At 46.3% G+C, this 17,697-nt stretch overlaps 1 protein-coding gene across 1 annotated transcript; it reads left to right on the forward strand.

Annotated features, from left to right (window-relative positions):
• The first annotated feature begins 10,773 nt into the window (after window positions 1-10,773).
• On the forward strand, window positions 10,774-17,368 carry KRT4 (keratin 4). Its single transcript, XM_021686673.1, has 9 exons — window positions 10,774-11,284; window positions 12,886-13,100; window positions 14,033-14,093; window positions 14,481-14,576; window positions 15,124-15,288; window positions 15,555-15,680; window positions 16,113-16,333; window positions 16,585-16,619; window positions 16,730-17,368. The coding sequence occupies exons 1-9, from the start codon at window positions 10,796-10,798 to the stop codon at window positions 16,912-16,914; spliced, it is 1,593 nt and encodes a 530-aa protein (XP_021542348.1). The 5' UTR covers window positions 10,774-10,795; the 3' UTR covers window positions 16,915-17,368.
• The last annotated feature ends 329 nt before the right edge of the window (window positions 17,369-17,697 follow it).

Below are 17,697 nucleotides of genomic sequence, written 5' to 3' on the forward strand. Positions count from 1 at the left end.
CATATGTCAGGCCACAAAACCAGTCTTAGCAAATCCAGGAAGACTGAAATCATACCAAGTATCTTCTCAGGCCTTGATGGTATGAACCTCGAAGTAAATAATAGGGGGAAAGTGAGAAATTCGTGAACATGTGGAAATTAAACAGCATTTTCCTCAACAACCAATGGATCAAAAAAGAAATTAAAAGAGAAATAAGAAAGTATCTTGAGACAAACAGAAATGGAAAAATAACAAACTAAACCTTATGGGATGCCATACAAGCAGTTCTCAGAGGGAATTTTATAGCCATAAACACATACAGCAAGAAACCAGAAAGACCTCAAATAAACCACCTAACTTGACACTTCAAGGAACTAGAAGATGAACAACAAACTAAGCTCAAATTTAGCAGAAGGAAGGAAATGATAGATTAGAGCAGAAATAAATGAAATAAGGAATAGGAAAGATTAACCAAACTAAGAGTTGTTTTTTTGAAGAGATAAACAAAATAGACAAACCCTTAGCTAGACTCACCAAGGAAAAGAGAGAGAAGATCCAAATTAACAAAATTATAAATGAAAAAGGAGGTGCAATCACTGATAACATAGAAATGCAAAGGATCATAAAAGGCTCCTCTGAACATCTACATGACAACAATCTGGGCATCCTACAAGAAATGGCTACACTCCTAGAAACATACAACCTACTAAGACTGAATCAGAAAGAAATAGAAAATCTGAGTAGACCAATTACTTGTCGGGAGATTGAATCAGTCATCAAAAATTTCCTAACAAAGAGAAGTCCAGGACCAGATGGCTTCACTGGTGGATTTCACTGAACATTTAAAGAAGGATGAATCCAATCCTTTTCAAACTCTTCTAAAAAATGGAAGAGAAGGGGTCACTCCCAAACTCATTTTACCAGGCCATCAATGAATATAGATGCAAAAATTCTCAAGAAAATACTAGCAACAACTTCTTGCTAGACACATCTCCAAAGAAAAGAGAAACAAAAGCAAAAATGAACTATTGGGACTTCATCAAGATAAAAAGCTTTTGCACAGCCAAGGAAACAGTTGACAAAACCAAAAGGCCAGCTACGGAATGGGATAAGAGATTTGCAAATGTCTTATCAGATAAAAGGCTAGTGCCCAAAATCTATAAAGAACTTATCAAACTCAACACCCAGAAAACAAAGAATCCAGTCAAGAAATGGGCAGTAGACATGAATAGACATTTCTCCAAACAAGACATACAAATGGCCAACGGACACATGAAAAAATGCTCAACATCACTTGGCATCAGGGAAATACAAATAAAAACCACAATGAGATACCACTTCACACCAGTCAGAATGGCTAAAATTAACAAGTCTGGAAACGACAGATGTTGGTGAGGATGTGGAGAAAGGGGAACCCTCTTACACTGTTGGTGGGAATGCAAGCTGGTGCAGCTACTCTGGAAAACAGTATGGAGGTTCCTCAGAAAGTTAAAAGTAGAGACCCAGCAACTGTACTACTAGGTATTTATCCAAAGGACACAAACATAGTGATTTGAAGGGACACATGTACCCCAATGTTTATAGCAACAATGTCCACAATAGCCAAATATGGAAAGAACCCAAATGTCCATCGACAGATGAAGGGATAAAGAAGATGTGGTGTGTATATATACAATGGAATATTACTCAGCCATCAAAAAGAATGAAATCTTGTCATTTGCAATGACATGGACGGAACTAGAGCGAAATAAGTCAGTCAGAGAAAAACAAATACTATATGATTTCACTCATATGTGGAATTTAAAGATGAACATAGGGGAAGGGAAGGAAAAATAAAATAAGATGAAAATTGAGAGGGAAGCAAACCATAAGAGACCATGAACTCTAGGAAACAAACTGAAGGTTGCTAGAGGGGAGGTGGGTGGGAGGGAAGAATAATTGGGTGATGGGCGTTAAGGAGGGCACTTGATGTAATGACCACTGGGTGTAATATGCCATTGATGAATCATTAAATTCTACCTCTGAAACTACTAAAAAAATAAAAAACAAAAACAAAAGGAAAATACTAGTAAGCTGAATTCAGCAGCACATTAAAAGGACCATACACCATGATCAAGCGGGACTCATCCCTGGCATACAAAGTTGGTTCAACATACGCAAATCAATAAATGTTACATATCACATTAATATAATGAAAGATAAAAATCATCTGATCATCTCAATAAATGCAGAAAAAGCTTTTTAAAAAACTCAACACCCATTCATGATAAAAACTATCAACAAGCAAGGCCATGTATAATAAGCCCACAGCTAACATCATACCCAGTGGTGAAAGGTTGAAAACTTTTCCTCTAAGACCAGGATCAAGACAAGGGTCCCCACTCTTATGGCTCCTATTTAACAAAGGACTGGCAATCCTTACCTGAGAAATCAGGCAAGAAAAAAAAAATGAAGCCATCAGAATTGGAAAAGGAAGAAGTAAGATTGTCTCTCTTTGTAGATGATATGACTTTATATATAGAAAATCTTAAAGACCCTACCAAATAACCTTAGATCTAATCAATGAATTTAGTAAAATTGAAGGATACAAAATCAATATACAAAAATCAGTAGTGTTCCTATACACTAACAATGAATTATCTGAAAGAGAAATTATGAAAATGATCCCATTTACAATAGCATCAAAACCAACAAAATATTTAGGAATAAATTTAACCAAGGAAGAGAAAGATCTGTACACTGGAAACTGTAAGACATTGATGAAAGAAATTGGAGAAGATATAAACACATGGAAAGATATCTGTGTGTATGAATTGGAAGAATTAATATTGTTAAACCTGCCATACTACCCAAAGCCATCTGTAGATTCAATGCAATCCCTATCAAGATTCCAATAGCTTTTTTTTTTACAGAAATAGAAAAAACAATAGTAAATTTTCTGTGGAACTATAAAAGAATAGTCAAAGCAATCCTGAGAAAGAAGAACAAAGCTGGAGGCATCACACTCCCTGATTTCAAACTATATTATAAAGCTATACTAATCAAAACAGTACGGTACCAACATAAAAACAGACACAGAGACCAATAGAACAGAATCAAGAGTCCAAAAATAATCCATTCATGCATATATAGTCAACTAATATTTGACCAAGGAGCCAAGAATACTCAGTGGAGAAAAGACAGTCTATTCAAACAAATGATGCTGGGAAAATTGGATATTCACATGTAAAAGAATAAAACTATTTTATACTACTCACAAAAATTAACTCTTTAGTGGATTAAAGACTTAAATGTAAGACTTAAAACCATAAAGCTCCTAGAAGAAAACATAGGGAAAAAGTTTCTTGACAGCGGTCTTGGCAATGATCTTTTTTAGGATATGACACCCAAAGTGTAAACAACAAAATAAAAAATAAGTGGGACTATATCAAAGTAAAAAGCTTCCACACAGCAAAAGAAATAATCAACAAAATGAAAAGGCCTCCCATGGACTGGGAAAAAAATATTTGCAAATCATGTATCTGATAAGGGGTTCATATCCAAAATATATAAATAACTTATACAACTCAAAAGCAAAAAATCCAAATAATCCCATGAAAAAATGGGCAGAGGACCTGAACAGACATTTTCCCAAAGAAGATATTCAAATAGCCAACAGGTACATGAAAAGGTGTTCAATGTCACTCATCATCAGGGAAATGCAAATCAAAACCACAATGAGATAGCACCCCATGCTTGTTCGGATGGCTTTCATCAGAAAGACAAGAGGGACCAAATGCTAGTGTCGATGTGGAGATTAAGGGAACCCTGTGCACTGCTGGTTGGAATGTGAACTGGTGGAGCCACTATGGAAAACAGTGTGCAGGGGCCTCAAAAAGTTAAAAATACTGCTATAAACATCTGGGTGCACGTACCCCTTTGTATCCCTACATTTGTATCTTTGGGGTAAATACACAATAGCCAAACTATGGAAAGAGCCAAGATGTCCATTGACAGATGAATGGATAAAGAAGAGGTGGTATATATCTACAATGGAATATTATGCAGCCATCAAAAGGAATGAAATCTTGCCATTTGCAACAACGTGGATGGAACTGGAGGGTAATATGCTGAGCGAAATAAGTCAATCAGAGAAAGACAAGTATCATATGACCTCACTGATATGAGGAATTCTTAATCTCAGGAAATAAATTGAGTGTTGCTGGAGAGGTGGGGGGTGGGAGGGATGGGGTGACTGTGTGATATACATTGGGGAGGGTATGTGCTATGGTGAGCGCTGTGAATTGTGTGAGACTGATGAATCACAGACCTGTACCTCTGAAACAAATAATACATTTTATGTTAAAAAAAAGAAGATAGCAGGAAGGGAAAAATGAAGGGGGGATCGAAGGGGGAGACAAACCATGAGAGACTATGGACTCTGAGAAACAAACTGAGGGTTCTAGAGGGGAGGGGGGTGGGGGGATGGGTTAGCCTGGTGATGGGTATTAAAGAGGGCATGTTCTGCATGGAGCACTGGGTGTTATGCACAAACAATGAATCATGGAACACGACATCAAAAACTAATAATGTAATGTATGGTGATTAACGTAATAAAATTAAAAAAAAAGTTAAAAATAGAACTACCATATGATCTAGAATTCCACTTCTGGGAATATATCTGAAGGAAACAAAATCACGATGCTGGAGATCTCTGTACCCCCATGTTCATGGCAGCATCATTTACAATGGCCAACACATGCAAACAACGTAAGTGTTCATCAGTGGATGAGTGGCTAAAGAACATGTGGTATATAATACAACAGAATACTATTCAGCCATAAAAAAGAAGGCAATCCTGACATTTGAGACAAAATGGATGGACCTTGGGGACATTATGCTAAGCGAAATAAGTCAGACAGAGAAAGACAAATACTGTATGCTCTTGTTTATTTGTGGAATCTAAAAAAAAAAGTCTCATAAAGAGATCAGATGTGTGATTACCAGAAGTGAGGGCTGGGGGAAGGGGGAATTGAATGACGGTGGTCAGAGGGTGCAAACTTCCAGTTATAAGAGAAATATATTCTGGGTATGTAATGTACAACATAATAACTATAGTTAACAATGCTGTATGGAAAGTTGCTACGAGGGTAAGTCCTGAAAGTTCTCATCAGAAGGAAAAAGTTTTTTTGTAACTATGTAGGTGATAGATGTTAATTAATCTTATTTTGATAATCACTTTGCAATAGACACATATGCCAAGTCATTCTGCTCTACACCTTAAACAGTGCTGTGTGTCAATTGTATCTTAATAAAAACTGGAAAAAATCCACATTTTAATTGGACTTTGTGGTTCACAAATATATTACTTTGCCCGTGACCTTCAAGCAGTCGCAGAATTCAGTAGGGGGGCACGTGATGGCCCATTTTACAGGTGAGGCAATTAAGGCACACAGAAGTTAACTCTTGCACCAGCAGCCATATAGCTGGTTAGTGGTGTCAAGGGCTGCTGATTTCAAGCCCTGTGCCCTTTCCCCATGAGGCTACCTCTGTCCCACCCCTGCGTCCCTTTCTCTCCAAATCTTATTGGTCCTTTCCCTATCATGTCTCTCTGAGTCACCCCTTTTCCTCTCCATCTTCACAGCTCCCTACTCTGAGCCTGGACCCCACTCCTCATTCCACACCCAACTGGTCTATGCCCTCCACAACCCCAAAACCCTGCTGCCAAATCAGTGTGCCTGAGTCGAGGCTATCGTTGTACCCACCCCTTCCTGGGCAACCTTAGAACTCCTGTTGGAATGAATCCTTCTTGATATTGCCAGCATTCTGAGCCTGGCCACCCCGTCCTCCTTGGAAGAGCCCAGACATGCCCTGTGAAAACTTCCTCCAGGGTTACGGGAAGGCCAGCAGAGGGATTTTGAGCCAAACCCTAAACCACAGCTTAGGAACATAAAGTCTTAGCACTTAGCAAAACCAGCTCACCTGGTTACCAACCTGAGTGGTCTCTAGCTTGGGAAACAGTCACACTTACAGAGCGATGCTTCTCTTCTAGGGGTTGGAGTGTAGAACACCCCCCATGTCCGACACCTTCTAGGAATGATAGCTAATGTTCACGGAGTGCTTGCTGTGGGCTGGAACTGCTGTTAACCCTCTAACTGATCACTCTTCACAACAGCCTCTGATAGAAGTACATCTTGCAGAAGAGGACATTGAGGTACAGAATGGCTAAGTAACTCGTCTAAGGTCACACAGCCAGTAAGTAGCAGAGCTGGGCATGGAACCTAAGCAATCCGATTCCAGAGCCCAAGTTCTTAACAACTGGGTTATGCCACTTTTATAGCAAAAGAAACAGAGAAGCAGGGGGTACTGGAGCTGGAAGGGATTTTGGATGGGATCTAGTCCAAACTTTTCATTTTATAGGTGAGAAAACAGGTAGAGAGCCCTGGGGAGCTTGCACATGGTAGAGTAAAACAAGCAAATGGTTTCATTGAAATTATATTTTAGAGCTTAAAATCTAAATGGAGACATTTGGATTATCATGCAATAACGCTCCAAGATTATATCACTTGTCAGGAAGCTCCACTGACAACAACATATTACTTAGAAATACTCGTTGAAGACTGGGAATGGCCTGGACACAGGGGTTCCCACACCAAGTCCCTGGAGCCTGAGGACCCCAGGGGCTGCTCAGGGGTGCGGGCAGTGGGCGAGAACCTCACAGCCCTCCGCTCTGCATCGATCGGAGCATATCTCCTTTTGTCTGTTTTACAAATGGGGCCAGGCATGGTTTTGATGACAAGAATGGCTTTGCTGCCAAATGTGTCGGGTAACCCCTGCTTGCTCATGCCCAGGGTGGGAAAAGGGAGACCCCGTGCACAGAACCCTTTCCCCCACCCCGGGATGTAGGAGTCCCACCTCTCACTGTTCTCCCTGGCCCCTTCCCGAAATGCTGACTGGTCCTTTTCTTTAGAGTCTCTGATCCCCAATTGGCTCTGGCTCCCCAAAGAGTGACTCAGACCCCGTGTGGCGGCCGAGGCCCGGTGACAGGGCACAGACCGGCCGGGGAGGGTGGGGGCGCTTCTCACAGCACACAGCAGCTTCGGGGCTGAGTGAAAGACCTCGGGATCCCCATAATCCCAGGCTGAAAGCCCAGAGCAAACCCTCCCTCCCGCCCCTGCTTCACACCCCTGTCAGCTGCTCATCCTCTTTGATAAGGTCAGGAACAGTGCCAGGTGAGGGAGGGTCATCGAGGACAGCAGGGGAAGCTGTGGGGGTGGGCTGGGGACCAGCTTCTAGCCACTGCAGTCTGCTAGAGTCGCCTCGTCCAGTCTCCTGACTCCAGCCCAGGACGGGCAGCAGGTTTCTCCTTTTTCCAGGGAAAGACACTCATCGCTGCCTCTCTCATTGGAAGGTGAAATCCCTCTTGCAGACCGACCATATGTCTACCCTCAATTTCGCAGGCTACAGTTTGAGGGTTTGTGAACTTCTGACAATTCTGACTTAATAAAGCCACAGAATATGGCTCTCGTCTGGAATTTTCTTCCTGTTTGGTTTGGGTTTATTGTAGGATTCGTAATTGAGTTAATTTGGATTTGGTTAATTGAAGGATACAGAATCGGCCCCTCGGGACGACGTCCTACCTTATTGGATACTTGCAAGGGCAGGGTCACCTACACCGAGCAACCAATCGTATGACAAAAGCAAGGACAGAAGGAGCAGAGACAGCGCTGCAGAATATGCAGCGTGCTGGTCAAGACCTGTTGCTGTTCTGGTGGATCATAAGCTACGGTCTGTAGAAGATGCTGGTTTTTTTTTCTGCAGGTATCATGTGGGGCAGAGTCACTGATGTAAAGCACTGTGGTGTAGAGGTTAAGGTCACAAGCTTTGCAGTTAGACCCAGAGGTCTGGCTTCCCACTGCTATCACGTCCTAGCTGTGTGAGCTCAGGCAAGTTACGTAACCTCTCTGAGCCTCAAAGTCTGCAGCTCTAAATTGAGCATAGCACCACCTCTTTCCAGGGTTGTTGTGAGGAATGGAATTGTTCTAAGAAAGGCACCTGGTGTCCAGCACATAATGGCAGCTCTAAACGAGAGTCCCTTCTATCTGCAAAGCACTACGGCCTTCCCTTTGTCTTATTTTTCTTTAAATCTCAGGATGGTATGTGCCTTGATTTAGTGTTAGCTTCATGAGAAGTACCTCAATTGAGAAGTACCCACAGGCACAAAATTAGATTGATTATATATTATATATTATCCCTGCCCCCCAATCCCTTCCACCCCTACTTTCTTTCTTTCTTTTTTAATATTTTATTTATTTATTTGACAGAGAGAGCACAAGCAGGGGGAGTGGGAGAGCCATCAGGAGCCACCTTGGGGCTTCACCTTTGCAGATGCAAACCCTCCTCCTAGCCCATGAAAGTTCTCATCAACCCTCCAGGGGCAAGAGAACGGAGCAGTGAGTGGGAGGTGCAGAGGGTCTGAGCTCCGGGCCCTCACTCAGGCTGTGATCCTGGTGGCCTTCTCATCTCCTCTCGGGGCAGGACAGCTGAGAGACTTCAGCTTCCCAAGGCGGGGGTTGCTGCCAGATCTCCTCTGTTCCCATAGCGGCAGCCCCAGATACCTGGAGTAGCTCCATCTTCCTTCCCAGCCCTGCCCACGCCTGGGGTCAGGGTGGAAGTCAGTAGACCCTGGGATATCAGTGCCCTCAGAGCCCCCTTGACCTGAACGGTCAGTTCGGTTAGGTTTGTTCAGGTGCCTGATTCTGGATTGGCTGCTGAAGAAATTAGACAACTAACTTCATACTAGGCAGGATGATACAGTGAGAGGCTGGGGGTGCAGAGCCTTTGGGACCAGACTGGTGTGAGTTCAAGTCCTGGCTCCACCACGTGTGACTGTGTGACCCCTCGGAGACCTTTTAGGAAGGTAGAATGGTGCCATGGGTATAAAGCACTCGGCACAGGGCTGGCACAAAGCTGGCACTCAATAAATACTCATTGAAAGAAGGAGTGAAGGTTCCGCTGCATCCCTTATAGGAGGTGGTCCTGACTCTAGGATGCTCACTTACTGCAGGTAGATGGACTACCCATTGGGCTTTCTTCCGTGGACCTTTGATGGAGCCTAGGGGCCTCCTGGCCTCGCTGCCATGGCTTCTCCACCCACCCTCCATCTATTTAGAGGTCTCCTGGGCCGGGGCGGGTGGAGCTGAGCAAAGGCTGAGGTGGGGGGTGCCAAGGGAGGGGTGCAGACCAGAGGTAGAGGTAAGAGGGGGACAGGGAGAGGGGGTGAGGGTGGGGGTGGGGAGAGGAGGGAGCTCCCAGGCGGTCCAGTCTTCCCTGCAGCCCCATCCCCGAGAACTGGATCCACTGACCTCCCTCTTTGCACCTCATGGGCCCTGCCCTTTCTCTTTGCAGGGAGGGAGCTGGTCCTTTCTGCCAGCTTTCAGTCGGTCAGGGTCAGCTTGGGCCTGTGGGAATTACCCAGGCCCTGATCACTGCTGTTCCCCAGATTTAGAATGGCAGTCTTATCAGGGCTTTAGAAGAGGCTAATTTCTTATCCTAAGTGGCAATGGCAAAGTTTGGGCAGGGTAAGAATGAATGTCCACTGACCTACTATGTGCTAGGTGCTGCGGGGTCCCTTTAGAGATGAGAGGATGGGTTGAATGAGTTTGGCTTGTTAGTGGCAAAAGGTGGGATTTGAACACAGGTCCATGTCACTCAGTGGGGAAGAATTTAAGTTAGGGCTTAACACCTAGGATTTTGCATTTAAAAACATTGCCCTGAAAAGGGGCTCATGGGTGTCGCTATTCTGCCAAAGGGGTCCTCAGCACCAAAAGGATTACAAACTCCTGCCCCGAACGCTGGGATCATTATGGGAAAACAGAACATGCTCTGTCCTGGTGGGGCCAAGCAAACATGTGGGCAGCAAATGGAGCAGTGGGGCTCACCCAATAGGGACCCAGACTGGAGAACGCTGATCTAGACTCCTACACAGACCCAAACAGAAGCTGGAGAAAGAATGGGATTCTTGTGGGCCCGAGGCAGTTAGCTCTCTTCAGTCCCCAGCTCTGCAATGGGCACATAGTAGGTCCTCAACAACTGTGTCAAGTTGAGGTGAATCTTGATCTAGGTTTGGAAGGTTCTAAGGCTGGACTATGGATTTCTTCTTTTGTAGGTGCATGTGGGGCTGAGTGCAGATGGAGGAATAATAATGATGGTAATAAATATAGGTGCAGCTTCTGACAGTTTACAATGATGACCATCCCCCTGCATCTTGAGAAGAGGTGAAGGTAAATATTTGTATTATTTCCGGTTTCTGGGTGAAGCAACTGAGCCCCAGCTGGTGACCTGCTCCAGGTTTGCAGAGCAGGTAAGCGTGGGCTGTGTTCTTGAATCCAGGCCCTCAGTTTCCAAACTCTGTGGCGTGAGAGAATGGGCAATGGGCCATGTTGTGGGGAGCCAGGGTCCCCAGGGAGGCTGTCGAGATGGAAGTGCAGTGAGTGGCGGGCCCGAAGGGCTGGGCCTGGGCAGGGGCCTGTGATTCAGGAGGACCTGGAGCACCGGTTCAAGTTCTCCCGGAGGGGAGTGTGTTGGGATTCTGTAAACTGTGCCCTCCGAATGACATCTGTAGGTGTATTTAGTGACATACTCAGCAGGTACGAGAAGGATGGGCCTGTGCCAAAGGCCAAGCCCAGAGATGTTTCAGATTTTTCCCTTTATGCCCCTGCAACCAAGCCCTGCTACTCCAGCACATATAAGAGACCCAGGCTAGGGCTGCAACATTCACAGGCCTGGCCCCTTGTATTTCTCTGACAACTCCAAGCTCGCTCTCCTCCCTCCAGCCATGATCACCAGACAGCAGTGTGTCCGAGGCGGGTCCCGGGGCTTTAGCTGTGGCTCACCTGTTGTCGGTGGGGGCAAGGGGGCTGCATTCAGCTCAGTGTCCATGTCTGGGGGCACGGGCCGCTGCTCCTCTGGAGGCTTCGGCAGCAGGAGCCTCTACAACCTTGGGGGGAGAAAGAGCATCGCCATCAGCATGGCTGGGTCCCGACAAGGCGCTGGCTTTGGGGCTGCTGGAGGTTTTGGCGCTGGCAGCTTTGGTGTTGGTTTTGGCGCCGGCAGCTTTGGTAGTGGATTTGGGGGTTCCTTCAGTGGACGGGGTGGTCCTGCCTTCCCCGCCTGCCCTGCTGGTGGGATTCAGGAGGTCACCATCAACCAGAGCCTGCTGACCCCACTCCACGTGGAGATCGACCCTGAGATCCAGAAGGTCCGGACTGAGGAGCGGGAGCAGATCAAGACCCTCAACAACAAGTTTGCCTCCTTCATCGACAAGGTGAGCTGTCCCCTTGGCCAGATAAGGTGGTAGAAACCAGGGTTCCAGAGTCCTGGGATCTCAGACCTGAGCCTGCAGCAGCATTGCAAACCACTGAAATTCTCTGGGCCTCCATGTTCCAGCTGTTTAAGGGGAATCCCTGTTCTTTTGTGTCTTCCTCTTTTGTGCATGGCTGGTGGGAGCAATGCACAGGCTGCTCAGACCAAAGCAATGTTTGGAGTCTTCCTAGATGTGCTGTGTATACTGGGCAAATGGCTCAACTTTTCTGAATCCAGGCATCCCAGCTTTTCCTCAGATTTTGGTTTCAGAAATAACATGGTTAATAATTTAAAAATTAACTAAAATTATAGTTAACATAATAATTTAACTATTGACACTTCTGTTGTAGGAGCGGAAGAAAACCAGGCTGGTTTCCCAAATGAAAAAGGGACCGATGCCAATGACAGACTGGGTCCCAATAGGACCTTGGGGGGTCATCTCCTTCATCCTCCCGACCCTGAGCAAAATTGCTCATTTCTGGATCTGTTTGAAGAGAGAAGGGATCTCTCCTTTTCTTTTTGTAATCCAACTTCCTTTTCCATGCAAAGTCTAGAGAATCAAGTCTTTTAAGCTCAACTGCAGCCAAGTATGATGGATGACAGCAAGCAGATTAGCCCAGATTGCTGAGTCACCCGGAGATTAATGATTGAGTGGATGAGTATAGCCACTCAGTCAAGGATGCCCTGGCTCTCTGTGCATCGGTCTTAGTCCTCTTAGATGAATGGGGCAAGACTGAACCATCTCGAAGTAGACTGAGTGGAAGTGCTTGCTCTTCTTGCTAGTTGAATAAACCATCACTAGCTTAAAGGGGCTTTATGGTGACTCCAGGACATACAGATATAAAAGCAAGACCCAGGGTCTGGTGATTCCTTGTCTCATCTCCCCTCATCTCACCTTTTGGGTTCAGACTGTGATCAGTTGCCCTCACCTGCTTTTCTTTCAGCTCTGAAGAACATAGTGGGAATATCATGCTAAGCTGCTATCCTGGTTTATCTGGTTAGATGTCTTTATAGAGAGGGAGAGTTCCGGGACGTCCCCTTGCAGGGTGAGCCTGACTGAGACTCAGAATGTGTCTAGGGCCTTGATCTTTAACTATTCAGACTCAATTGTACACAGGTTTAAAGAGACACACCAGGTCCATTTATTTTAAAAATTGTCAGTGAATTTATCATTCCTTTGCCTTGGGTCAGGATCACTTTGAATGCAGGAGTCCCCAGACTGTGGTTGTATCTCCTAGTTTTGTTTATTTTATTATTTCCCAGAAGTTCAGTGTTCTTCTCGGCACCTCCCCCCAGGGCCTCTGGATCCCTGGGGTCAAGAGGTTGTACTTGTGGTGTAGTCAGGCCCTGTGGCTCTCTGGCTGTCCTCTGTTCTCCACAACACATGTGGCTCATTTGCTGCCATGGAGCAGGGCCACCATGTTGACCCCAGTGGATGGTGCCTGGAGTTGCAACATGGTGGCCCTACTTGCATGGCTCTTGGGTCACCTGGGTGGCCTTGGCCAGTCCTCCTGCCAAAGCTTCAGGTCCTCATTGGTTGGTTGGTGCCTTTTTAAAACACAGGTGCGGTTCTTGGAGCAACAGAATAAGGTCTTGGAGACCAAGTGGAACCTCCTCCAGCAGCAGACGACCACCACATCCAGCAAAAACCTTGAGCCTCTCTTTGAGGCCTACATCAGTGCCCTGAGAAAGCAGTTGGATACCTTGGTCAGTGACAAAGGACGCCTGCAGTCTGAGCTGAAGACCACACAGGACAGTGTGGAGGACTTCAAGACCAAGTATGTATGGAGGATAGAGGGATGCCATCTGAGAAAGTCTGCCCAGCCATGCCCCAGGCTCCTGGGCTCCTGTCCAGTCATTTAGAATTCAAGCTCTCAAGAGATCCCAAAAGGGTCAAGAAGGTTCCCTAGTTTGTGCCCCTGCATCTACATGGGCCCTTTCTAATGGGGTGTGGCCTAGTAACCCTGAGTTGCCCCAAACAGAAAATGAGTGATATATTCAGGGAGTTGGGCTTGCCATATACAAGCAAGATCAGAAACCATACAGATGAGAAGGGGTGTAGTATGGTCAGAAGAATACAGGTTGTAGAGGCAGATAGTCCTTGTTTGAATACTGAGTCCTCCACTTACAAGTTATGTGCTCTTGGGTAACTTGCTTAACCTCTCTGAGCCTTGTTTTTCTTCATCTTTAAAATGGGGACAATAACCTTAACTTTTTAGAATTAAATGGAATTAAATGAGATTGAGAAAGCAGGTAGCATAGCACTGGACATATAATGAGCATTTATTACATAGTAGGTCTTATTATATTCACTATGGGATGGAGCTGAGAAAATCCCAACCCCCTCTCTCTATTCACTCTCACACCAAAGAAAGAGAATTGGTGTTGGCAGCATTCCTGATAATTTAATCCACCAAATGAACAGCCCTTCTACAGAAATAAAACCAACCAGATTGTGGTTGGTGGTCCTCCTCACACCTTATCTCTTAAAAACAGTCTTTATTAAGTTTGATTTTCACTTCTCTGAATAAACCAAGGTCTAGACTGGTATCTCACACATGGAATTAATAAATGTAGGTTGAATGAATATTTGTATGAAAATGGGAAAATGTAGACAATTAGTTAAGTGTTTGAAACCCAGCAGCAGAGATCTGGGAAACACAAGCTCATTGTGGGACTTCTGTCTTCTTCTTCTCATCCTTACCCCCAGGTATGAAGATGAGATCAACAAGCGCACAGCTGCAGAGAATGACTTTGTGGTCCTCAAGAAGGTAAAAGATGAAGGAGGGGCTGGAGAGGCTGTGAGGTGCCCATTCCCTTGGGAGTGGTCTTTGGCTTGAATCATGGGTTTGGTCCATCTTGGCCTCACCTTTACCCCACTTGGTACTATCCAGATCTATGTGGTCAAAGGAGTGGGTAACTGAACCAGACCCTAAGGAATTGAAGTTGGGGAAAAAGCCCATTTGGATCATTAACTCCCATTTCTGCAGTTGTCTTTAGGGCAGAGGATGTCAAATGATTAGTCCCTTGCCACTTTGCCTGGTGCTGAGACGCCTTTCCTAAAGGCTGCTGAGAACACCTTTGTGTGTCACTTAACACCCCCTTGTCCCTATTGGAATTTCTGTATCTTGTCTCTTTCCCCGCTGCCTCCTCTGCAGGATGTGGACGCCGCCTACATGAACAAGGTGGAGTTGGAGGCCAAGGTGGATGCTCTGAACGATGAGATCAACTTCTTGAGGGTCCTCTTTGCTGCGGTGAGGACTTCATCCCCTGCATTTGAAAAGGGAATCCAGAATCTGTGAGGCTGCTGTGGGAATTTATAGTAGGACTCCAGCTCCCTTACTTGCTGAGGGTGCTCTCAGCAAGCTCATAGGTAGAGAGAGTTGAAGTGAGAGACTCAACCGGGAGGTTTTTGAAACCAGATGTTGTCTTAGAAAGGATGATTAGATCTCAAGATCGCATGGGATAGAATTTCTTGCTGTCTAGCATTTCCCTGGTGAAATGAATCCATTCCCTTCCCTTCTATTCAACGTACTGAACACCTACTGACATGGGATGGCTTATGGATCCCAGAGAGCAGTGAAGACTAGAAGCATTACTTTTCTGTCTTGAATTGTCACCAATCACTTGATTTCTACATAGAAATTTACAATTCTTCTCCTTCCCTACACACTGGGATGCCAGCCAGCTCTGCTTCCATCTGTCTGTGGCATGGCCATCTCCATGACCACAGTGGATTTCTGGTGTCAGAGATTAGGGAAGACTGTCTGGGGGGCCTGACATGAGATATTTTCCCTGCAGGAGCTGTCCCAGATGCAAAGGCATGTCTCAGACACATCCGTGGTCCTGTCCATGGACAACAACCGGGACCTGGACCTGGATAGCATCATTGCTGAGGTCCGTGCCCAGTATGAGGAGATTGCCCAGAAGAGCAAGGCTGAGGCTGAAGCCCTGTACCAGACCAAGGTGGGTGTCAGGGATCTCTCAGAAGATGGGAGTGGTTTCTGGGGCTCTGCTTTTGATTTCTGTGAGCAGGTGATCATCAGCTCAAGCCCAAGAGAAGTCAGAGATGAACTGATCATCCAGGAATCTCTGATTCTGGTCTGATTTGAGATTACATGACATTTTGTATTATCCCTGCCACCTGTGCCTATTCTTGCTGAGTTAACTTGAAAACAGACCCTACCCAAACACGCCTGACCCATCGTTCCCTGTGTTTTCCTGGATATTAGGTCCAACAACTCCAGATCTCCATTGACCAACATGGTGACAACCTGAAGAATACCAAAAGTGAGATCTCAGAGCTCAACAGGTTGATCCAGAGGCTGCAGGCTGAGATTGAGAATGTCAAGAAGCAGGTAAGTGTCACCATTTTCTGACCATGGTACAAGGCCAGGAGCCTAAGACAGGTGTCTCCATAGTAGACAAGAAGTTCAGGCATCAGGCCAGAAGATCCTGAGCTTGCATGCAGGGGATTTGTGACTCCTTATATAAGCCATACCCAGGTCCTTTCAGCAGTACCCTACTTAACCTGACATGACACCCTGGTAAATAAGGTTTCTCTGCTCTTCTTCATTGTTTTTTGCTCATCTTCAGCTAATCAGTCTGGTGGGGACATTGGTGGGCCCTGGCTGGAGTAAATGAAATGCATAAGAGTAGAGTAGGTGGGGAGAAGGACAGACAGAATCCTGACATCTTAACCCATAAAAGCTGGCACAGGACAGGGGACAGGTGGCGAGGCCTTGACAGCAGGACACTGATGATTGCCTGTTCAATGCTATTGTCTACAGTGCCAGACTCTGCAAGCATCTGTGGCTGATGCAGAGCAGCGTGGGGAGCTGGCCCTCAAAGATGCCTACAGCAAGTGCACAGAGCTGGAGGCTGCCCTGCAGAAGGCCAAGGAGGACCTGGCCCGGATGCTGCGCGAGTACCAGGAGCTCCTGAGTGTGAAGCTGGCCCTGGATGTGGAGATTGCCACCTACCGCAAGCTGCTGGAGGGCGAGGAGTGCAGGTGGGATAGGGAAGGCAGGACAGGAATGTGAGGGAGGGAGAGATCCCAGCACCAGGAGTTTGCACCTCTGCTGGGCCACCTGCTTCAGTACGGCATGGGTGCATTATGATCCAGGGCAGTGTAGACAACAGGTTCACATCCAGTCCTTTAATTTGGATGCATAAGGATTGATGGGTGCTTGAGACCTGCTTATTGAACCAAGCATGGCTCAGGGTTCTACTGTGACTCACTGTTCTTTGTTTCCCCCATAGAATGTCTGGAGAATGCCAGAGTGCCATGAGCATCTGTAAGTACCTTCTGCCCCTGCTATGGCTGTTTGTCCACCCTGGTTTGGGCGGAGACCCCCCGATTGCCAGTATTGTTGGAATAACCATATCCTTTCCCTTTCTCCTGCAGCCGTGTTTGGTGGAGGCACTGGTGCTGGGGTTATCAGCGGAGGATTAGGAAGCTGCTCTGGGTTTGGCCTGGGCAGTGGCTTTGGCTCTGGCTCTGGAAGTGGCTTTGGGTTTGGTGGTGGTGTTTGTGGCAGTTCTGGCAGCAAGATCATCTCCACCACCATGACCAAGAGATCCCACCGATAGAGGAGACGAGGTCCCTGCCGCCCCCGAGCCCAGCTGGGCCCAGCCCTGGTGTCTTCTGTGCTTCCTTCACCTCCACCTCTACCCTCCCTCTCTGGGATTCATCTTGCCAGTGTCACCCCAGTGTGGACTCTGCCCTCTTGGAGTTTGGTAGCTTCTTCTCGATTTGGGCCTGGTGGCCCCCCTGGAATGGGAGGGGTGTCAACTGACTCTTTGCCTCCCATGGGCAGAGGAGAGCACAAACAGGAGCTTCATCTACAGAATCATCAGGGTCATGTATGTCCCCTCCCAGCCCAGGATCCCCATATCCCTCTACATCAGGACCAAACTCCTCTGTCACTTGGCAGCAACTGGCCCTGCAAGGTCAGGACAAGAATGACTCAGTGTCTCATCTACCCCTTCTCCTTCCCTCTAACCATCTTTGGGTGAATCCTTAATAAAACGCTTTTATCATTCACTCTGAGCCATTGTCCTTGTTCCCTGGGGGAGAAGTCTCTAGAATTCAGGTGGGAGTAGAGGAGGCTGGGGCCTGAAGGATCTGTCTGCACAGATCAAGGTCATCACTTAATTTGAGGGAGAAGTGCAATGTGTGGAGCCTGAAGGCTGCCTACAGAACAGGGGCACAGACTCCAAACAACCAACAATTACATAAAGGTGATAGGCAATCAGAGCAGGACCATCTCCGTGCTGAGCCTTCAGTGAACCTGGAGGGAAGGGTTGGAGGAGAGGCAGTCAGGGGGTCGCCACTGAATATGGAATGAGGGGTTAGGGAGCTTATGGAGAGTT

This window comes from Neomonachus schauinslandi, chromosome 5 (assembly GCF_002201575.2).
Source record: "Neomonachus schauinslandi chromosome 5, ASM220157v2, whole genome shotgun sequence".
Taxonomy (NCBI): Eukaryota; Metazoa; Chordata; class Mammalia; order Carnivora; family Phocidae; genus Neomonachus; species Neomonachus schauinslandi.